Below are 23,939 nucleotides of genomic sequence, written 5' to 3' on the forward strand. Positions count from 1 at the left end.
AGAGAGAGAGAGAGAGAGAGAGAGAGAGAGAGAGAGAATGTGCGTGTGTGCGCGTGTGTTTGCGAGTGTGATTAATTAATTTAATTGAAATTGATTTTATACTTCTTTGCAGGTAGCCGCAGCGAAAAGGACGAAGGAGTTCTCATGTGTCGGAGTTAGAATTACCTCACATCACCTGATAACAACAACATGGCGGGTATCTTGGACGCCGTGAACGCTGTATTGGCGTCAGGGGAACACAAGCACATTCTTTCTGTGATAAAAGGTTTTCGAAATGGAGCGGTGTAAGTCTTGATTTAAAAGAGCACTGATTTTGTGCCTGTTGTTTTCTGTCTTACTGCCCTTCAGTGATCTAGAATCTAGATACAGCTCCAATTCATTACCGGTTTTAGTATACTAGATCTATCTATGCCCTGTGGCTGTGGCTATTCTCATCCGGGGTGAGAATAGAAAAACGATCTACCTCTCACCCCGGGTGAGACTTGCCAGCGTAGGCTATTCTCACCCGGTGCGAAACAAGACCTGCTTTTCCTCATTTTGGAATACTGTCTATCGGATGATCAAATTGATAAAAGCCAAGAAAAAATTACGTTGTTATAGCACAAAAGTAAGCTAATAATGCTAATTTGATTTTGATCGTATCAAAAATGCTATGGCTATTTCACTGTTCGAATCAAGCCGAACTACGCGGGTCGCCATTTTGTTTTGCCTGGAAGTTCTCGCAAGATCTACACCTCCCCTCTCTCTCTCTCTCTCTGTCTCTTTCTGAATACTGTCTATAGACTAGGTGTGGACGATCAAATTGACCAAAACAAAGTTAAAAATGATGTTAAAACACAAAAGTAAATTAATTTGGTTGTCTACAAAGATGCTACGGCTATTTAACTAGAAAATTACCTACCAGGACCGTGTAATTTGTGTCAAAAATCAAAAGACTGCACTCTCTTTTCCCAGTGGCAGTGTTTACGTACTCGGTAACCGACTACTCAGGCTCAGGGTCTTTCCTCCACCACTACAGCATCATCATTACTTCCGCCATCATTTGTCCTTCCACATGTTTAAATTCATTTTGTTACAGCGTATTATAGTTTTTTTGTAATTTGCGTAAAAAAAAAAAAAATCAGATCACACAAAATCGACCGCCTTGGCCTCTTCCCAACACCTCTTCCCCCAGCAAGCCGAGAGTGTGTGATTGCTACGTGCAATCTCAATAGTCTACATAATTGACTCTGCCCCCTGCAAGGTCAACTCAACTTTGGTTGTTCTGCTTGTACTAATTAAATGATGCAGGGAGGGCCAGTTTAGATATAACTGTATATTGAAGCTCACACGTCTCGATTGTTATCATTCATCATCATCTTCCAGTGCCAGATCTGCGACAGACATCGTCGATCATGGTTCTCCATTTTGCTCGGATGCTCTAAAAAAAAGCTACATTTCCCTCTTTTCCTGTTACCCATTTGTTTATGTTCCCTAAGTATGTTGTTCTGGTCCTACCCCTAATGTTATCATTATAATCGGAAAACTTTTAATAAATGCTTGAAATATTTAGGAACAAGGGTCGGAAGTCAGAACGGACGTCATGCTAGACTCGATTCAGAATCCGTATATATAATTTTTGTTTAATCTGACTTGAGTCCGAAAAGCCACTTCTCGTCCTACAAATCTAGACTTGTTGGCCTTCTGAGTCAAAAGTGTCAAGGCACCTCAAGGCGTAGGAGGCTACTGAAAGTTGGAAGCAGTTGTCTATTTAGTTGGTGCGCAGTTGCAATAGCACTCTTTAACTTGAGTTTAAAGGAGAGACTTCCATGCCGTAAAGAGCGACCACCCCTCCAGACACAATGAAGAAGGGACTTTACCCCAGCCTTAACCCTAACCCTCTATACATCTAGTTCATAGTGGTCGCTCGTTACGGAATTCCTCCTTAAGTACGACAGTCAAGATATTGGCGATTGAAGGAGGTGGTGGTGGCCTGGTTTCAGAGGTAAAATTAGAAAGTGAGAAAATGGCTGCCAAAATTGAGTTATTTCCTTAGCTTGAGAGTCCGTGGAAACTGAAAATTTACATCTTTCATGCCTTTTTAATCAATGTTTTTCGATATAACTTCCCAAATCTTCAGAAAAATGCCAGTTTCTTGACTTTCATTATTTTGACAAGCGCCTGATTTCACCACGCTGCCTCACAAATGTGTTCCATGCTCTCTTTGACTCTCATATGACCTTATAATGCAGTTGCAAGTGGCGTAAAACACCAATACAACAAAAAAAACACTTCTTCAACATTCAATAGAGATTACACACTAACATAATAATTTGGGCATTCTGCAAAGCTGGGTCTAGATGAAGTTGTAGTAGAGAATGGACCATGACAGAATGTAAAAGGCTGAAAAGGCTTCTCATTAAGAAAAAATGGCTGATCGTAGCAGAGATGGGTAGAAAATAAAAAATGTCAAAAATCCAAATCTGCTTTAAGTTTGAACTATGAAGCCAAGTAAATAGAATTTTGGCCTGCATGGCATAGCGGACTTAGCGGTAATTTCAAGTCAACTGTGTGGCTGTTCACCTTGTCACCTGAAATACGCACATAGCGAAATTCATTTACACATAAAAAAAGATTTGTGGTACCTGCTGATTTTGTTATGTGCATGCTAAACTTGTAAAGTAAACATTTCAGAATTTTTGGCTTAAAATTAGTACATCTGAACAACTGGCAGACAATGCATTTCATTCTATCCTTGCTTTAAAGGTCGGATTCGAATTTGGCTCTGGTTATTTTGAAAAGTCTTTATTTTAGTTAATCATAATTCATTTGTGTATATATATATAAGTAAGGTTTGGTTTTAAAAAATTGCTGGTGTAAGTTGTTATCCTTTTGACACTTTGTAGACAGCTTTCGGTTGAAATTGCAATCTTTTCTTTGATTAGCTTGCTTTCAAACTGGATACAGTGAAACTAAAACCTCAGGCTTACTGCACTCTGTGTAAAATAAAATGTACATTTTGCTGTTACATTCACTTTTGAAGTCGCGGGTCCTAATAACTTAAAAGTATTTTTAAACTCATTAATAGCTAAGTACCTGTGCAGAAATTTTTGCTATAACTTTCTCTGTTCAACAGAGTTTAGGTATCTAAAGTACATTTACAATACAATATATGGGACAATAAGGACAAATGTCAATAAAATAAATAATAGTTTTACTGTGTATGCAAAGTAATCAGTACAACTGTTGCAGTGAGAGTTGTTCGTTTTTTATTTTAGCAATTAGTAGACTCTTGACTCTTTTTATATAAACTGCCAGGAGGAAAAGCGATGCTGAATTGCTGTCTGATAAGGGCAATGTAATGTAGTAGTCACTGAAGTTTGAACAAAGTGCACAGCTGTCCCAAGCTAAATGATTTTGAATTAGATACTACAAAGTTCAATGTCGGGTCACTGGCGTTCCATTATCATGATAACACCTGTGCCAATTTTATAACCATAACCTGAATTTCCCTAGACGACAGTGCGAGTTAAATGATGGTTTGTTTGATTAGAAAAGCTGAAGAAATACTATAGATGAGTGCTGTTTTCATTGCCATCATGAGTCTTGTGACTCCTGCTTTTGAGCATGATTTTTGTTCTCATTGTATTTGCTTCTGGTTTGTACCTTGTTGGGTGACAAGAAAAAATGGAATGAACCATTTGGGTCTCAGGCTAAAGAAGCCTAACTTATTTTCTGTTCATGTAGGATTGGTTGTTTACTTTTTTTTCTTTTCTTTTTTTTTTTTGCCACCCTGATCTGATCTCAGGGTCGAGAGGATGAACACTGACTCTTTCTGGGGTGAGAAAGAAAGACTTGGGGGTCCTAGCCTTGGGCACTTTGTGCATACTGGTATTAGAGGTACCGTCGGAGACCTTAGCTGATAAAAATCTTAAAGAAGAACTGACTTACTCAGATCAGCTTCCCAGCAAAAGTTGTATAATCTGCCATCTCTTTGAACCTTTTTTCATTAGTTTATCAGCTTTGAAGATGTAGCAGCTCATAGACAATTGTTGGGGTCATAGTCATACCATGTCATTACATTGATTATGAGACGCTATAATTTTAAGGCTTTGGCCAAAACTTTTGTAAAAATTAAAATGACTGACGAGTATCAGGTGTAAATATTAAAAACACACGTGTACAGGGTCCTTGTCACATACAGCCGAGCTTCTTTCTATTCGAATTTACTTTAAGTTTAGCTGGAGCTGTACATGTAATTAGTTGCTACTTATTTTTTCCTTGCGCATAGCCATTGCACAGGACAGATGAGGCAAGACTGGCCGCAGTTTGTCTCTAATCTCTACCCCTCTCCTGGACTATAACTATAATGTATTGTTTTCTGCATTGTAAGGCATTGGAGTTTTACTGCACTTAAAAATGAGATTGCTTCATAGTATGTCAGACAACATAAATATTACAAAATCTGGGAAACTCAAAATGTGTGTGAAAATGAACTAGGCAGAGTGCGGAAAAGAAAAAAGTTTGTGAAAAGAAACTAAGTATACAATAATCAGTTAACTGCTGTAGTCTAATCATATGATTATGTTTTTCAGGTACGGAGCCAAAATCCGTTTTCCTCATGCGCTTGTGATGACATTTCTGTTCAGGAGTGGCCCGTAAGTTTCGTTTGTGTTTATTCATTTTCGCATAGTATATTTTTAATGGTGTACTTGGTTTTTTGAGGAAAATGTTCAGCTTAGTCTGTTTTCAAACTTTTAATGGTCAGTCAGTCTGTTTATTCATGTGAATATTAAAAGAAAAGTTTGGAAAAGAACACATAATTCTGCAATGATTTCACAAGATGCATCTTTCTTTTGCTGGTTTCAGAAGATTTTAATATTTTTGTTTGTTTTTGAAAATGTATAATTAAACTGAACTGAACAAGTAAAAAAACAAACAAAACAAAGGTTCTGAAAGAGTTCATGATAACATACTATAATTTATCACTGTTCTGTTCTTTAGATTTCTTACTTCTAGGCCTCTGGTATTGTATCATTATATCAAATTTCAAATGGGGCTAAGAGGTGCCTTTTAGAAAAGTGAAACATTTCTATAATAGTTAGACCATAGTTTCTTCAATTTTGTTTTATGATAATCAGCTCATTTATTATGTAGGTATTGTTGACTAAGGTTTCTTTAAATCATGACATATATTCATTAAAAGAGACAAAGTTTATTTTAAAAAATGATTAAAGGTCTTAAGGATTAGGTTTATTTATGTGCTTTTTTTGTCCTTTTTACCCATAAATTTAAAGAACAGTTTACCCATAAATTTAAAGAACAGTTTACCCATAAATTTAAAGAACAGTTTACCCATAAATTTAAAGAACAGTTTACCCATAAATTTAAAGAAAGGTTCTGAAATCTGATTAATGTTTTGTCCTTTTTCCCCCCTGCTCCTCCTGGAATACTTTTCTGTCAAATCACTGTCCTGATAGGGGACCAAGTGCTCTGCTCTTAAATTGGCTTCAGTTTGGTCTATTTCGGTGCTTATTTTCTTGATCTAGAAAAAAAGTGCAGACTTTCCCATGAGATAGTTTTTGAAGAATAATTCTTTGTCCATTCGATACAGTTTAAAAGACAAGATACGAGCTATCCTGGAAGCCACCTACACACACTCTAGGAACTTGGCCATATTTGTGTTTGCCTACAAAGGGTTGACATCCACCTTATCATGGGGCGAATCCAAGTCCCACCAGCTTCATGCCTTCCTCTCTGCCTTCTGCGCTGGATTTGTCATCTTTGGAAAGTACAACAAAGTCAATGAGCAAGTGAGTCATAGTGCCAAAACATTTGTAATTCTTTACTGTTTCTCACACTTTCCTATGACACAATTTCGGTTTATTGCCTGCATTGACCCTGCCTATCAGGTCCCACCCAGGCTGTGGATGGCTGGAGGGCGCCACTGGTAGGTCCTTCGTCTTTACATTCTCTATACTGTTTCTGTCTGTTCGTCTTACTTTTTTCCTGCACTAAATGACCCTTAAATGCTTCTCTTTACTCAAAAAACCCCCAAAGAACAAATCACTCATGCTGTGTGGAATATTGTGGGATAGTTGTTGCAAAATGCATAGTTTGTTGTTGAGCAAGAATATGCAATATACAAATGCTGTTTATTTAATTTTTTAAATTATTGAAAACACTGGGTATAGTACTCTTCCTGAGATTCTTGTATCTGGGAACAAAGAAAAAAGCAGAATATGAGGGGAATGGGAACCAAACCTAAAACTATAGGAGGAAAGTCATTATACTTTCCATTCTCTGTAAAGTTGACAGAGGGGCAAACCCAGTGAGGGCTGCTGAGTTTAAAGCCACTGACCGATCTGACTGAGACAATGATGATACATAACAAGATGGTCCACTCCTCTCTTTGAGCCAATTAAAAAAGTGTCCTCTAAATTCGGTGGCGCCCTCTTCGCAAATGCGCACCCTCTATGAACAGTTACCCCACAAGTTTTGGAATAAATAAGAATTCAAATTTCGGAAGAACGCTTTTTTAAAATGGTTACGCTGGCAAAAAACGGGAAGAGGCGACTGTTTTCTTCATTTAATTTGACTTAAGAATGAGAGGCGAGAGGTCATTAAAATTTTTAAAAACCTGAAACTCCGCACTGAATGAACCCGAACAGCTGAGGAACAGCAGTTGATTTACGCTCCCAAGGAGGTGCTATTCCTATTCTTCTTCTGGAGAAACGAAAGAGAGCTTCAAAACAGCTGCACTGCAGCGCCATCTGAGCCTTTGTGCGGACCTCCGGCGGACACTCTTTAGGCTGAGTGGACTATCTTGTTATGTATCATCATTAACTGAGATCAATGGAAGTTATCTGAAAATAACATAATTATTCAGTATTCGATTTTGAACCCTGTCCTTGGTGCACCGTGGGAAAACAACATGCTAAGGGGCATAACCCATGAATAATATATGTATATATATGTATATTTGCATTTTTGCAGTTGTTTCCCCTGGAGCACATAGTGTTCTTATTTTCCTTTTTTTTAAACGTTGGGATTGAGGAGGGAGTGGTGGAGAGGAGTAAATATTGGTAGTAGTGGGGGCCCCTGTGGCTAAGTGAGTAGTGAGTTTCGACTCAAGTAATATCAAGCAAGTGTCGGTGACACAGGGATCAGGTGGGTGGTCACTGGGGTGTGTCCTTGAGCAAGACACGACAATCCTAGCTCAAAATACAGGGCGCTGCACAGTGGCGACTGACATTGGCATGTTTGTAAACTATTTTGTATTTGTGTAGTATTGTGTATTCATGTGTGTATTTCTGCGTGTATTTATGTATGTGCGTATTCATGATTATGTATTTATGTATGTAAATGTATGTTTGCTATTGTAAAACAAAGTGCCCTTTCGGGACAAATAAAAAGTGTTATTTATATTTTATATTTATTTATACAAAAGGAAAAAGAAAAACTAGTTTCAGACTCTGTTTGTCAGATATAGAATTATCCTCTTTTACTTTTATTGCTTTTTTTTCTACGGTGCTTTTCTCCTTTCCACCCCCTTTTAGAAGTCCTTCTGACATGCTTTCCTCAGCCCTCAATCCCCATTACTGTGTCCATCTGCTTTTCGCTCTGTCAACAATTGAGCTCATTTCGTGTGCATTGTTTTTCTTTTTTTTTCGTCTCCAGATGAACTTGTATTTGCTGTCGCGGGTGGTCTATGGTGTGGCTAAGCTCCTGGTCTCTAAGGGCATTGTTCCACAGCCTAAGGCCGACTTGTTCCCGTGGTTTGCTGCCATCTTGTGGGGAGCCACCCTCTGGCTCTTTGAGTATGAGAAGTCGTGCCTTCAGCCGTCGCTGGTCTCGTCCATGACCTACATTTACAAGGACAGCGACAAGTGGACAAGTCTACGAGATTTCCTCATTTATAACAAGTGAACATTGAAGATATTTCTGTAGGTGATAATCATAATGTAATTTATTATTCCTTCATAACATTTTGTTCTTTTCTGAATTTACTCTCCAAAGTATGCTTTTGGTATTTTGAAAGAAACTAGGGGATGATTAGAAAATAAGCAACAGGGTGACAATTGTTGTGTTATACACTGATCTGTCGTTATGGTCTTTTAGTATTGTGGGTTAATCTCTGAGAGATATTATTCACATTGAAAAGGAATCTAGGGTTGATGGATATATAAGCACCAAATGCTTTCTTATGGTGATTAGTGTTCTGTTATTTATTGATTTATTTTGATGTTCTGTTAGAGCTGGCGGCTGCAGGATGAAAAGCACTTTTTAAATTTGGAAAAGTTCTAGAGTATTGAAGGGCTAAGAAAGCTTTCAGTTCCTTCCTGCTTTGTAGTTTGTCTGCAAGTTGCACATTTTTGTACACTTCTTCCATCTCAAGTGCTGAAATGAGCTAAAGTCAACTGCTTTGAACACTCTTCACTGGTCCATGTACCACAAAGTGAGATGAGATCACTGAAGGTTGTAGTCTGATTCTCTTCTCATTTCAGTTACATATATGTATGAAAGTGCAACTATTATAGTTGTCTTATTTTCCAACTTGTTTTCCAGCTATGCAAAGGCACTTGTCAATAAAGCTCCAAATTGAATGAGTTCTGGTGTGTTAGAATGCAAAAGAGTCTTTGAAATGATTTTCTATATATATAATATTTTGTTCCTATCGTTTACTTTTTCCAAAAGTTAACTTATTGTAATTGGATATTGATGGTGATGTAGTAACTACTTGAGACAGCTAAAAATGCTTGTGAATTTATTTGTTTTACAGTTCATGATACTTGGTGAACCATTTCAACATTTACAGTTTGTTCCAATAGGCTTGCTGAGAGTAGAAAATGCACAAGATCAGAATTGAATTTTTTTCTGACAACTGATATGGGCTTTTTGCTGTATTGATTGAAAGGGTAAAGGGGCGTTCTTTTTGGTAAAAATCTTTTTCATTTTAATTTGATTTTTGTCTCTACAAATGTCTGATGCCTCTCTCCAATTTCTTTTTTCATAATTAGTCCCTTTGGAAAAGTCACCATACACTTCTTTCCTGTTCCACATGTGTGGTTCCACGTGTCCAATGCTGTATTCTCCATGACGCTGTTGCTCTCGAATCTCGAGTATATGGCACAAAAACTTTCTGCTGACTGATACTCCAATGTTATTTTTCCTGAATGACATTTTTCTAAGCGACAGAAAATCTGAGATGACTGCTATCAGTCTCTGTACGTCATTTAAATTTGCTGCTGGGGAAGCTGTCTCTCCTATATTATTCGTACAAGGAGACCAAGTCAATTGTAGCTTTGATTTTCACTGGGACAGAAGTTTTACTATGTCTTTGATCACTGCATCGGTTTTTGGAAGGAAGGAAGTAAGTACATTTGTATTACGATGGGGAACATGATTTTTCATAATGGATCACAGTTGTTTTTGAAGACCTCATGTTGACGGACATTGTTGTAACTCGCAATTTGAACTGGTGTTATGGCATTTGTAGCGATAGTGACAACACTGCTTGAGGAAGGAAAATAACTGGATAAGGAATTGGAGAGTTTTCTGTGTAGTTCTGCTGATGTTATGGGAATTGTACTACAAACAACATAATATGAGTTGCCTTTTTTTGAGGAACTACTCTCAAAGTTTTGAAGGTGAAATTTCTCTTCAATGCGTTTTTAATAGTGTCTGGTACTCTTCATATAATCTGTTTCCATGCTACTTTCTCCTGAGATGAGTGCAATAGTTGGTACTGTGATTCATTTCTGTGGGTGTGTGCATTGAAATGTGTACCTCTGGACTTATGCCTTTGGGGATAAAGATATACTTCAAGTCTTCCTTTCTGAAGTAAGTTCTAATCATCTTTTGCGCTTGACATTATGGCTACTCCCAAGTTAGCTCTACAGAGAATCTAGATCCCGGATGTGCGTATAAGGTCAAGTAAGCTGGGAACGGAAACTTCAAGTAAACCTTTACCCCTTTGGTCAAATGGGTTTTTTAAAATGTGGAAGTTAATACTTCTGGGTTTAGTGTTAGTATCCTTTATCATTTCAGAGAAAGTGCCATTGGCATACGTATTATTTACATGTGGGCATCTGGTCTGTGGTTGCTGAAACTAAGGGCTTCAAGTGCAGACAGGAAGTTCATTCTTGTTTGTATACATTAGGGCTGCATGAGCAATATTAGTGATGTACAGGTACAGTGCACTCTGAGAAAGGTTAGCAAGTTTGTGTCTGAGGATTTTTTATAATAGCGTATATCACTGTATGTTAGTGAATGTATATTTTACCTGAGTGTTGAATGTATATATATATATATATATATGAGTATGTGTGTGTGTGTATGTGTGTGTGTTATGACATTTATGTAAAGCCTTATGATATGTGTACCGGAACTTTATGTCTACTTTAGTGAGTGAAAGTGAGGGAGAGAGGAAGACATAAAAAATAGACAAGGGGGAGGGGGGTGTGTTGCTTCGTGTTTCCCCTGAAGCTAACACTGCCATTTTAAGTGAGTTAGAAGGAGATTGCTCGAACCATTATTTTTTTTAAATGAAGGTGATATATAATTATGTACCATTGTTAGACTATCAGATGATCACATACCTTTTCTGTGCTTCCCATCACTATCATGTTGTGTTTTCCTGCTTATAAATACTACTGCCCTATTTCTAAAATTTTGACGAACATTTGCGATTTCAGAAATATTCTGTGGACAAAAACGTATCTCAGTACTCGAAGAAACAACTTTCATACTGATGTTGCTGCATTCATGTCTGTAATATTTCTCATGTAATGCAATATGTGAGGCATCGTTGTGAAATCTGGCGCTCGTCAAAATAACGAAATCGAAGAAACAGGCATTTTTCAGCCAGTTTGGCAATATTTATTGAATTTTTGTTTTTCGGCTTAACTCCTTTCATGTCCATATAAAAACTCATTTCCTTGTTAATTTAACTTGACTGAAAAACGTCGATTAAAGGCACAAAATATGAAATATCATCGTTTTCACGGATTCTCAAGCTGTTGAAATTATCAAACTTTGGCGGCCGTTATCTTGCTAATCTTACCACTGAAATCAGGTGACCTCATCTCCTTCAATTGCAAATATCTGGACGTCTCTTTAAGATAGATGGGTATTTTTTTCAGTGAAAGCAAGGCTAATAAGCAAGCTTTCAGATGATACCAATAACTCCATGTACCCGAAAATTGACGAGAGCCTGATTCCCCCGCGTCGTGACACGTATGTAAAGTGCAGATTACTGTATTCTAGAAGGTTCAGACTCCCATGCATATGCTCAAAATCAAGTTTTGTTTTTAATAGCAACATTGAAAAATATTTTTGAGCATCTGGAGCTTTTCAAATGATATGTGTTTTTTTGGTTTAAGTCATGGAAATTCAGGGCAGTTTCACTTCTTTGCTTCTAAAAGCATAATGATATTGTTGTCTTCTATAACTAGTAAAAGCACTCTGATTTTTGTGTGTATAAAAGTATAACTCTCAGTTCAAGCAATGTCTTAACTACAACAAGATTACAGCGCTAGATTCTATGAAAAAGTGGTAATTTTGAATTGGTATGATGCAGGCCAAAGCTTGGATGTAGGCAATTGCAGCCATTCTTTGATAGTCTCTATTTGTTATTTACTATAGAACATGGACAGCGCTATAAGAGAGGAGTTTCTCATGAGGCTACATTGACTGCACATTCTAAAAGTAATGTGATGGTTGTGAATTGTTTGACTTTCTATCCCTTCTCTTACTATAATGTCTGTATTTGATGGGTGACAGTACACTTTGTACATAAAGATAATCCATCAGTGCTTTTAGTTACTTTGTGGTTAAAAGGAAACTCATTACTTGCTTTTATATTCCAGTTCTAAAATATATAATTCATTGTTATACATGTATGTTCTGCTCATTAGCTGGGATAGTAATGGCTGTCTATTCAAGCTGCATAAAACTGAGTGCCTCTTTACAGGTAGCTGCTACATAATGTTTTATCATGAAACTGATGAATGAAAAGGTAAATGTCAAGTACTTGTATACTCTTTTTGTCATGAAGCGAAATATTTTGGTTCAGGTAAATTTTCATTGCATATTTTTGAGGTAGGACTTTTCAGTTTACCAATGTTTCATGTAAAATACTCTTTTGCTCATTTTTTATTAGTAATGAGATCTAAGTCAATTGTCTAGGAAGTACATTTAAAGTTTTTTTAATCACTTATAGTGAATTGATGTGAAAGTTTTGTCTTCTTAGTTTTAAGATTTCAGTGTCGTGAGAAAACTTTCTTCTGTTTTTGTACCGTGCTTTTTAACTGGATTTACGCATAAATATTTTCTACATTATTTGGAACAATTTCAGTCTTCTCTTTCTACCCATGACTGATGTGTTATTTTATTTGGGTTTTTATACCATATCACCTGTCTGTACTGTAAACATTCCTTTCTGTTTGAAGTTCTTTCTCTTGTGTTGGTGAGGGAATAATAATTCTTACATTTTCTGCTCTATGAAAATTGATGAACAAGGAAATTCAAGGATCGCAGTACAGTGGGGATAAAAGGAGAGTATGAATTAAATGTAGGAAGCAACAAGAAGAATAGAATTGACTTAGCGAGGAATGGTTATGTTTCCTAGGTGTATTTGGTTTTTGGCCAAAATTAATTCCAACGTGTATGGAGCTGTTTTGTAGCGTCGAATCAGTTATGTTGTTTGAAAGGAAATTTGTGGTGGGCTTGAAAGCTTAATGATTCCTCTTTTTTTCCCCTTGTAAATGTGGATTTATCTCAAAATCAGGCTGAACGCCGTTTCTTTGAAAAAAAACCCCCATTCAGTACAGTGCCATACCAGATGCCTGTTGATTTCAGTCATAGAATCTTTCATCTAGAGAAGTCAAGTTCAGGTATGACCATATTGTACTGGTTTTTACCAGGAGGCTGTATGAGTATGACATGTACCATTTTAAGACATCTTTCATCTAGAGAAGTCTAGTTCAGGTATCACCGTATTGTGCCATTTTCTTCCTGGGGGCTGTACGAGAATGACACATTGCCTTGTATCGTATTAGGACAGCGTTGTTGCTTTCTTTGTTTTCTTTACAGTTGTGCTCCCCACGGTTATTTGTTTATGAAATCCCCATCGTAGATCAAATAATTCCACTTTTTGTGTATAATAATTGATTGGGTCAAGATTGCCTGCAACTGCTTTTATGGCTTTTTGTCCTTTCTGTTGTTTTATTTGTGGAACTCAATTAAATGTGATAACGAGACATGTCATCAAAATGTTATGCTGGCTGACTAATTTCTGTAAGTCTGATAACAGTTTCATACTGTTGTCATACTTGTTTGTTTAGTTGATTAGTCCAGTTGGAACAGCTTTCATTTTTTTTTTTCATTTTCTTTTTTCTAATATTTGTTTGTTCACTTTCTTGAGACTGCATGCTTGAACATTTTTTTTCTCCCTGGTTTTGTTTTGTTTCTTTCCTGTTTTTCTGCTCCATTTAATTTCTTTGATTTAGTTGGTGATGTCTTGTTTGCAAGATTTCTTCATCATGACATGTGATATGACAATGTTAATAAAGCTGAAGTCTGTGTATGTTGATGTGTGTGTGTGTGTGTGTGTGTGTATGTATGTATATATGTGTGTGTATGTATGTGTATATGTGTGTGTGTGTGTGTGTGTGTGTATGTGTGTGTTTCAGAATAGAATGAAAATTGTCTACTTGCAATATTATCATTCGCAGTTTTATTTCTTTCATAAAAGTTTTTCCAATTAAGTTTTTCTCTGTTGAACGGGTTATCAGTGTGTACTTGTAGTATGAGTTTGTTTGTGTAAGTTAAGGTGAAGTTTTTAGAACTGTTTTGCTTATTTTCCTTTTCCTTTGTATCATACTAGTTATTGGTTGCAACAGAGAACGTTTCCTAATAAAGTATACTTTATTTATTGGATTGCATTTGGCTGTTCCATGATATGTGACTGTTGTCTTGTGAACTCATATAGGCCTGCATGTACTCAAGACAGTTTTGTATAATACTTAACTGGTTGCTGTGGGGCTGTTGGCTCGAAACACGATCAACACTGTGGAGGTGAAAGATAAAGATTCACATCTAAGAGAGATCGGAGTTTTCTTCCCTTTGTGGGAACTCTTCCTTTCAGCTGTTTTAAAAAACATTTTTGTTTGGGATTAGAGAGGGGGGGGGGCTGGGCTGTAACTTTGATATTACCATTTACTTTGACGTGCATAATTGGTTGTTGAATTTTCACAAGCCATTATTTTTCTTTATACGAGATATATGTTGCTTTATGGGTCTTTGGAGGGTGCATCTGGTTGGTCCTACTATTTTTTACTTTCCCTTCGTTGTTTCTCTCGATCTGTCTTTTTTTTTTCCCAGCACTAAGTGACCATTATTGTGTCGATGTGCTTGTCTCTACTTTTATATAGCGCATATCCACGCTCTACAGCATGCTTTATGTGCTTTACAACTACATATATTATTTAATATTATCCCAGCAGACCCTTTAGTGTGGTCAAAAATTCATGGCGCAACTTATTGTCAAATATCTCCTCAACTGTCGAACATAGACTCTTTTTTTTGCACAACGACTTGTATCAATTTGTCTCAACAGATCAATAGCTGTATTCTAGAAAATTCCTTAATAAATAAAACATGTAATAAAAAATCCAAGTGGGTGGTTTCTATAGATTTTGAAAGGTTTACAGCTGGGGCAATATCGCTTTTAAAAGCAGGTCCCTCAGTTTTTTTTTCTAATCGTGACATTATGCGTACTGAGCGCATGTTTTGAGAACCTTTAGTAATACCAAAAATGTGTTCACTATAAAATCAATTTTTGGTACCACGTTTTACCCCTAAAAAGTGCCATTGAAGAGCTATGATGTAAGCCACATGCGTCTTCAAAATGTATGTGAGAAGCGGAAAGTGCTAAGAACAATCCCATTTTCTGCGAGTTCTACTATTTTATATACGTTTATGAAGAAAAGTTGTTTAATCTAGCCCCAATTGATGTGGAAATATATGATTAAGTTAAGACAAATTGGTACAAACTGCTGTGCAAAGTATGGGTGACACTGGTTCTCCTGTAGAAGAGATATTTGAGGATAAGTTGCGCCACGAATTTTTGACCGGACTGTAGATGCACTCAGAAACACGCTAAAAAAAGAAGCCAAACATTTTGTGTAGAATCACCGCTTGTTAAGGATAACACTTAGGTTTTTCGTCAGAACGTTAACTCTTTGTCTTAGTTTAGTTACTTTTGGAAGGTTTTACGGCGCTCTCAACTGCATTATAATGTCATATGAGCGCCAAGGGGTGGATGTCAACAGAGAAGTCCAAACGGTGAATCAGGCTTACTCTGCTCTCCTCTCTAGTGTCGACAGCACAAAGTCTGCTTCGACTACCAATGCACCCCGGAAATAGCAGTTCACAAGAGAGTGACAAACATACAAAAGAAGTAGAGGAAAAATGACAATAGTAAGGATGAGATTAAAAAAAACCCAGCAGTTCCTCCTATGTTGTTTGGCACAGTTAGAGCATGGCATTTATAAATCAGCCTTTTTACAATTTTACTGTTCATAAGAACATGTTAATATCTCCCCTTTGGGAATGACATAAAAACACTTCGGTCTGTAGCATTGCCCGGGAGGGGGGGGGGGGGGGCACGTTTACTCTTTCATGAGCTTAAAAAGAAAAAAAAAGAAAAACCAAACAAACAGATTGTTCATAAATTGCATAAACTGGAAAAAATTACAAAACGATACCTTTATAATGTGCTTCTCTTTGCTCGAACTGAAACTGAAATGCTCAGAGCATTAGACTGCCGACTGCACTTTACTCTCCGTGATCGCTTGAGAATGAGAGTGCACCAAAATGTTCCACGGCCCTCGATAGTATTATACCATGTATCTCTGGCTCAGTACATGGGACGGTTTTATTTTGATTTTTTTGGTTTTGTGTGTGTCTCAGCTTCAGCTTATCCTCTTGTCTTTCTCTTTCTTAGCACTCAGGGGTCGGACATTTCGTCCTTTACGTGCTTCATTTAATCGGGTCTTTTACAGCAATTTTCTGTCCTTGCAATGGACTTTGGACTATCCTGTCAATTTATAGTATAATGTGAAGTCAGCTAACTTTAGGCAACTGACTTGTCTGTACTGAAATGAACGGGTCGAAAGTCACGGCTAAGTGGTCTACTTTATAATTTTGTAAAAAAAATAAGATTCATTTACCGCCTGCCAGTGTAACGCAAGCATTTCCAAAGCTTTCCTGGAACATTTTTGACGTTCTACTTCCTGTTTATTGGCGCATTACATGCCTTCTCTTGCTGTTGTGGGCGTTTTGTTCTACAATTTTCAATCGTTAATAAATGAAACTCCTTTACTTCCCGCTCTTGGAGGGGGCCACTGGTATATAATATGTTTGGACTAAATTTAAAAGAAAACTACCGTGCCCTTGTGTTGTTTCCTGTCTGTCGTCTTGCTTTCTTATCCCAGTAACAACTTACATGGTAAATTCTGTCTCTACGTCCCCATACACACAGTTAAAATTTAAATCACTTAGGGATGGGCTGTTTCGACCTTTTCAACACGGGACGCATCGATTGTCCCTCAAGGGAATCGTACTCGCCTCTTTTGTGTGCTACGACGAAGAGCCTAATATAACAAGTGCACCACTGACGCCACACCTCTATTCTGTGATGAGTGTTCCATGCAAGATTTTTGAAAACGAACCAAAAAATAAATAGTAATAAAATAAAGCAAAACAAGAACAAGTGATAAGGCCGTAGGCTTACTTTCCTACCAGATTTTTGCAATTTCAACATTCTTCTGGACGTGTAAAGTCTGAAACAGCCATCAGCCGTCGTACTTCGCCTATTATTTATGTACTCAAATAGTAAAAAAAAACCCCAACATATCATATTATTGTCCTTGTATTTCAAACTATACTATTATTTTTTCTCAGAAATGTTCCCAACTGGGACACACTCCACAGATCGCCGGCACGTTGAGTCAAGTATGTCTAATCAATTGATATCCTAAGACTGCGGCTGCCTGCAGCACTCCCCTTCAATGTCCCCAGGTGACCCCCTGTTCTCGCTGGCTTGTTGTTTCCCGCCGCATCCCCCGGAGAGCTCATGTCCTTTCTGTCCTGGTGCTAATTTCTCCAATAACAACTCACGCCTTCCCCCTAAGGCACAAATCTGTCTACCACAAGAGGAAACGTTCTTCCAGGGTATGCCTTCCTCTCGCTGTCAGTTGAAATATTTTAAGAATGTCCTTGCTTAACCCCAGGCAGGGTTTAAAGAGAAATTTGTGAAAAGCGATTTTTCTACCTTTTTCAACACTGTTGAAATTCGTACCGTTCCCCCCCCCCCTCTCACAAAACCTTTAATTTTCTTTTCTTTTCTTTAAAAAAATGTTTTTTCTTTCCCCGTTTCCATGTTGCTGCCATTGCCTCTCATCTCTGAAATCCACAACTTTCCTCTTTTCTCTTGCCTCAGCCTCATCTCCTCTCTCGAACGGCCAACCTATTTTTTGTGGTGGAGTGAGCTCAAGAAGGCCCCCAGCCCCCGTCCTAGCCGGTGCCTCCTGTTTATTTTGCCTCACCGCTCGCTCGACAGTGTCAACAAAGCTCTCTAAATGCAGGTAATTTTTGCGTCGCATTTGGCTGCTGATTGATTTCACATTTTCTCTCTTTCACCGCCTGCATCCCCCCACCCTCCGGGCCTGTTTATCTTATTCGTTTTGCCCCTTCTGTCAAAGAATGCGGCTGTATGCGGTGAAATGCGTAAACCTATACATTATTATTTCGTGGTTCTTCCTCAGCCCAGCAAGACGGAGCATTATGGGTATGAATGCGGAGACTGTTTTGCTGTGGCGCGGACCGTCGCCTGTTAGCGTCCAATCTCTGGGCGCTTCTATTTTGTCTCTCCACCCCATAAGGCTTGCTTCCCCCCATCGGCTGTTTGTTTATTTACTCTCTTGCCTCGGTGCGCCATGTTGTTAATGGCATGCGAGATTCCCCAAGAGTCTCTCAAAAAGAAAAGAAAATCTCATTTTAGATTATAACTAACCGGTGTCTGTGTTATTACGGTAAGTTTAGTTCCCTCTCTTCTGCCTGTGATATATACATGAGTTCGATTCCTCAGAGGGGAGATCTCTTTAATTTTGATAAAGAATAATTATAATAATATATCCGTCTTTCTGGTGAGATACAGTTGAATCCTACACTGTCCGTTTGGTCCTGGCAGGCAGGGTCAAAGCAGCCTTTATTTAAATTGTGTTGAAGGGGCTTTAAAATCAGTTTGAAGTTATTTTATACAGAAGTTTTAAATTCTATTCTTATGAAAACTGAGCATTATTACCATCCCCAATACCTCACGCACACACACACACACACACACACACACACACACACACACACACACACACACAGGGCCTATACACACTTTCTCTTCTAATTTCACCCCTCCCCTTTTCCCATTTCCCAAAGAGGTCTAAACTGGCGTTTTTGTGGTGTAGCGGTTAGACGCTTCCCTGTCGCACACAGGATACCCGAGGTCGATTCCCGAATGGAGAACGATATTTTTATCGAGTATCTGGGCCTTTCTGCTGTGCAGTTGTATCCCGCTCGGTCCATGTTGACCTAGACAGGCAGGGTTGAAAGCTCGCCCCCTAAATGATCTAAATTTGTCTGGATAGGGACGTAAAGACACCTACATTAAAAAAGAGGACCTGATAGTAATAAATATAACTTGTGCACACAAGCGAGAGTAAACGTAGTACAATTTAGTAAAGATAGATCAAAGGTGGAGCGTCTTAAAAACTTCCCAAATGTTCCAAGTGAGAGAATTCAGCCCCCCCTCCTTTTCCTCCTGTAAAAAATAAAAACGAATTATAATACAATAGAATTAAAGACCCCCCCCCCCCCAACAAAGCAATGACCCCCCCCCAACAAAAAACAAAACAAAACAAAATCGGGTGTGGAGAGAACAAACAAACAAACAAACAACAGCAACAACAACAACAACAACAACTCCAACAAAACTTGTCATGAACAGTAAGTTAGCCTACAGCTACTACAAGGCATATTTCATAGCTGGGAACGAACGGTATTACAATTACCTCAACAATTGTTTTAATCCAGTTCTATTGCCAATAAATCGGTTGTCGTCGTCGAAAGGCCGTGACAGGTGTGAACTGTTCCTGTTGGGGATTTAATGAATGAGAGCGGCCATTTGGAGCCTTTCAGTTACTGCAATTATTGTGCTAGAATGAAAAAAAAACCTCATATATTTAATGGTTAAGGTTAACATGTTAACTTTCCCCCATTATCTTATTCATTAACAGTCAATACGATTTAATTGGATAATCGAGCATGTTCATTGGGTCATAATATACCTTTATTATGTACTGCTCTTGTTTTTGCAAGCATTTGGAATAACAGAATAGGACGTTGCCGTTTGTTCATTCTTCAACCCTAACTTCAGAATGTGCAAACGGTTCCCTAAAGTCTTGCAGTATGGCGTAGGTGCTGGTTTAGTCTTACTGAACCTTCCGATCGGAATACCCTGGTACTATGGCAACCTGTCCATCTATGTAGATTCCTATTTTATCTCCAAAGTAGGGTCGAGTGAGCATTCTGCAGGCTCATTGTGGCTTACAGGTGTGTTTCTATCGTGTTTGAACGCAGGAATATTTTTCTCAGGAGTATTTGCAAGAGCAGTTGGTCATCGGCTCACTGTTTTCATAGGTGTAATAGGATTCAATATCTCTGTTGGTTTGACGTACTTCACATGTCTACATTCCTTCTGGTTACTACACATAACTCTGGGTGTGGGCGGAGGATTCTTCACCGGCTTGATATTCGCTATGTCGACGCTCTACGCTGCTGTGTGGTTTCCCAACGCCGTGGGATTAGCCACTTCCGTCGCTGCCAGTTCTTTAGGAGGAGGAAGTCTAGTCATGAATGTGTTGACAACGATGTTTATCAATCCAAGTAATAAAACGCCTGACATCACCTTAGGAACAGGCAAGTACTTCTCCAGCGTGGATGTCGTGACAAAAGTGCCCGGTGTGTTTCTGCTGTTGACCGCGGTATCTCTAGTGTGTCATATTATCGCTTTCGTCCTGGTCAGAGACCACACAGATTTAGCTCTGTTACGGAATGAACAGAGACACAAAAAATGTCACAAATCTCAGAACGAGGAACCTCTTGAGAATGTCTTTAAAGTAAACATCAGTAAAGAAATTGGCTGTGGAGAGAATGGATCTGGTTCTTTGTCGAGTCCCAAGTATGGTGCAACAACCGACAAAGGGGAGTCTGCCAATTTATCAATGGAGCAAGGAACCCACAGGCCACTTGCCCTCGACTACACACCCCTTGAAGTGCTGAAAACACGAAGCTTTTATCAACTGTGTTTAGCAGCGATGGTCATGAATTATGGTCTCCAGGTGGAGGTCAATTATTACAAACAATTCGGACTCCTTTACATAAATGACGACTACTTTTTGACCACAGTTGGTAGTTGCATTAACATTACAGTACTTATTTCCCGGATAGTATGGGGGCTGGCAGTTGACCTCAGTGATCTCAAGACGTCTTTAGCTAGTTTAACAGCTCTGCACGTGTTTGCGTCCTTGTTCTGGTATTTCACCCCCATGGTCAACCGTTGGCTCTTCCTTGCCTGGACACTGCTAGTTCAAGGGATCCAAAGTGGGGTTTTGGTGGTTTTCCCTGTAGTTACTCTTCGTCTCTTTGGTCGGGCCCACTACGTTAGTAACTATGGATTGGTCTTCGGCAGTGGAGTTTTGCTCAACTTAATCGCTCCGCTGTTCGTCACGGTGATCATACGAGACCTTGGTTATTTCTGGCTTTTCTTTAGCATTTCTTGTACAAGCACAGTAGGTCTTGTTCTGATTTTACTTCTCCCAATGGCGAGAGGGTGAGCCAGAATAGTTATCTTCCCCAGCAACTTTGAAAACGGCAGTGTTAAAAAAATACATCTTTATTTGATACTTTGTTGCGCAAGAGATGGTGTCTTTTTATCATAATGATTTCTATTGCGTTATAAGAGTTTAGTGTCCGAAAGCTTTAATTAAGGATGTGTTATTCCTAAGTAATAATGCGCCGTTGTTTGTTTTGTTTACCGCAATGAAGCACCCGTGTTAGCTGTTTATCGTAATAAGGAATCTGTTTTAGCTGTTTACCGTAATGACGTAGTCATGTGAACGACTTAACTAAAGATTTTAGTTGTTCTGAAGCACTTGCTCTCAAGCACCGAAGATTTTTGTAACCTTTCGATCTTACTTGTTACAAAGCATCCATGTTCGCAGTTACCTTAAATTGTTATTTTTCTGCTGCACCCGTGTTTGCCGTTTTACTTTACATGTTTTTAGGCAGCATGCTCGCTGTTAAGCGTAAGAATTTTACTTGTTCGAAGCACCTATGTTTTTGTTACGCCAAAGAATTAACTTGTTCTGAATTTTACTTGCCGTGAAGCAGACAAGTGTGCTGTTCTACTGTTAACTTTTTCCTGTCCTGAAGAATCCATGTTCACTGTTTTCCGAAAAGATTTTTCTGTTCTGAAACACCCGTGTTAATTGTTTTGCCTTGCCAGCTTTCCCCGAGGAACTCGAGGAAACATTGGAAAAGAAAAATATTGCGTTTCTTTACACGTCTGGAACACAGTGTCCTGGTCTCCGGTCTGTTAAAGAAAAGGTGAGGTTTGCAAGACCTCAAAACCAATATTTTTTATCTCGTCTACTGTGATTTTTAAAGAATTGCTACCTGTCCTCCATGATTATTTAGATCACGCCAGAGGGCTGAATACTGATGCATATATTTCGCTTGATTTTGGGACCAAGCAGCTCCATTTGAGAATCCTAGAACTATGATATCATTATTAACGTTGCTTGTCTAAATAGATAAATCACATTGCATGGTATTTCTTCAAGTTGGGGACAACTTGCACGTATGTCCGAGAAGCTTAAGAAATATGTATTGACATCTTTTAGTGAAGAGGAGCACGTAGACGTCATGGTGATGATTGCCATCTAGTGCAGCATGAAAATCGAGACTTTACACCAACGTAAGGGCATCGGAAAGAAAGGACAAGATCTGATTGGAAGGCGGTTGGAAAACGTCATCTGCAGATCCAGCGTACTGTTTTTTTCTGAAATCTTTTTTTCTCTCCCTTTAAAAATTTTTTCTGTCTTGCTTTTCAAGCTGCACTATATGGCCGTTGTCATGTCGATGTGTTTCTTTTTATTTAAATGAAAAATACATCTAGTAGCTATGCCTGTTTCAAGAAACATTTGTCTTTTTTTAGACATGGCCATTTTGCACTGAACACCACAGGCTTTCTTTTCACAGAACGTATGTTATTGTCTGCGGAGATAGAGGAAGTAGTTGTTGATTAACGCTACTTTAGAATTTCAAAATTCTATCTCACATTTTTGGTCGTTTTGAGTTACTGAGACCAAGAAGTCAGTCTGTCTGCTCTATCAAAATCGTAAGATTATTCGGAGTCGTTATCAAGATATTCCAAAAATTTAATTCCAAAAAGCTTGACATGTTGTGAAGCTACCCCCCCTCCCCAATATTGACGTCAAATTTCTCAAAACTGAGTACTGAGCAGAGATAACTTTGCAATTCTATGGTAGCGTAAAAGGCAGCTAAACTTCATAACTCGTTAAGGATGTAGTGGACACATGCGAGCTTGGGCCCTGTGAGCAACAGACCAAAGGCAATATTGGGCACATTTAAAAACATCACACATAAATTAGAAAAATGCAAATACATTTTATTACATTATAATATGTGTGTTGTTGCTTGCCATTCTAAGTTTCTGATAAGAGAACAGAATTGGAACATTTGTGAATGAGTAAGGAAGTTAGGTTACCTGTTTAAAGTGCCCCAAAACAGCACGTCATCTTCAAACGTTGTCAAGAAGAGCCTAGAGTGTGCGTCTTCAACGAGTTAACACTTTACTACCTTAGAATTACAACGTTCTATTTGACATTTTTGTCTGTTTAAAGTTACCAAGACCATGACGCCAGAAATGTTTTTTTCCTATCTGCTCTATCAGAATTGTAAGATTATATAGAGTCATTATCAAAATAATAATATTCAAAGCACTGCATTCGGAAAAGCCTAACATTTTGTGAATCAAAAAATTTTTGAAGTCAAATTTATCAAAACTCGGTTCTGAATGGATAGGACTCTGTTGTTCCAGAGTAACGTAAAACGCGTCATAACTCGTTGAAAATGTAGCGGTCACTTGCAAGTGTGGGGTCGATCAGCAACAAACCAAAGGTAATGTTATGGCACATTTGAAACATAACACATTAATCAGAAAAATGATAATTAATATGATATGCGTGTTCATCATCATCATCAATGCCTTTCACCCCTGGCAGGGTATAGGCCACATACAAGCTCCTTCCATTTATCTCTGTTCTGAGCCATCCTTCCAAGCTCCTTCCAAGTGAGCTTCATTTCTCTCATGTCCCTTTCCACAAATCTCCTCCATGTATCCCGTGGCCTACCCCTGCCTCGTGCTCCCTGTGGGTTACACTGCAGTGACTGTCTTGTGATGTTTCCGCTGAGCTTTCTTAAGGTGTGTCCCATCCATCGCCACTTTCTTAGTCCTATTTCTACTTCTATATCCTTTTGTTCTGTCCTTTCCCACAGCTCTTCATTTCTTATTCTATCCTGCCACTTAATTCTTAAAATACTCCTCATACATCTGTTGATGAAAGTCTGGACCTTATTCAGTACTGTCTTCGTTGTCTTCCAAGTTTCACAGCCGTAGAGGAGCACAGACTTGACGTTGGTGTTAAAAAGTCGAATCTTGGTGCGCAGTGAGATGTTGCTTGCAATATGCGTGGTGCTGCTTACTTTTCTACGTTTCTGATTTTTACAAAAAGGAATTTGAACATCTGTGAAATAAG

At 38.4% G+C, this 23,939-nt stretch overlaps 2 protein-coding genes across 2 annotated transcripts in view; both read left to right on the forward strand.

The window, feature by feature from the left end:
* Window positions 1–12,385, forward strand: part of LOC101862408 (peroxisomal membrane protein 4) — a 35,021-nt gene extending 22,636 nt beyond the window's left edge. The window contains exons 2-5 of the mRNA XM_005096662.3: window positions 113–284; window positions 4,575–4,637; window positions 5,594–5,792; window positions 7,660–12,385. Of these exons, the coding sequence (XP_005096719.1) occupies window positions 190–284; window positions 4,575–4,637; window positions 5,594–5,792; window positions 7,660–7,908 (606 nt within the window). The 5' untranslated portion in view covers window positions 113–189 and the 3' untranslated portion in view covers window positions 7,909–12,385. The remainder of the gene's footprint in view (window positions 1–112; window positions 285–4,574; window positions 4,638–5,593; window positions 5,793–7,659) is intronic.
* A 6,973-nt stretch (window positions 12,386–19,358) lies between these two features.
* LOC101845396 lies at window positions 19,359–22,480 on the forward strand. Its single transcript, XM_005096673.3, has one exon. It carries the CDS (start codon window positions 19,476–19,478, stop codon window positions 20,931–20,933), a length of 1,458 nt encoding a protein of 485 aa, XP_005096730.2. The 5' UTR covers window positions 19,359–19,475; the 3' UTR covers window positions 20,934–22,480.
* The last annotated feature ends 1,459 nt before the right edge of the window (window positions 22,481–23,939 follow it).

The sequence above is a fragment of the Aplysia californica genome, unplaced genomic scaffold (genome assembly GCF_000002075.1).
Source record: "Aplysia californica isolate F4 #8 unplaced genomic scaffold, AplCal3.0 scaffold00134, whole genome shotgun sequence".
Classification (NCBI taxonomy): Eukaryota; Metazoa; Mollusca; class Gastropoda; order Aplysiida; family Aplysiidae; genus Aplysia; species Aplysia californica.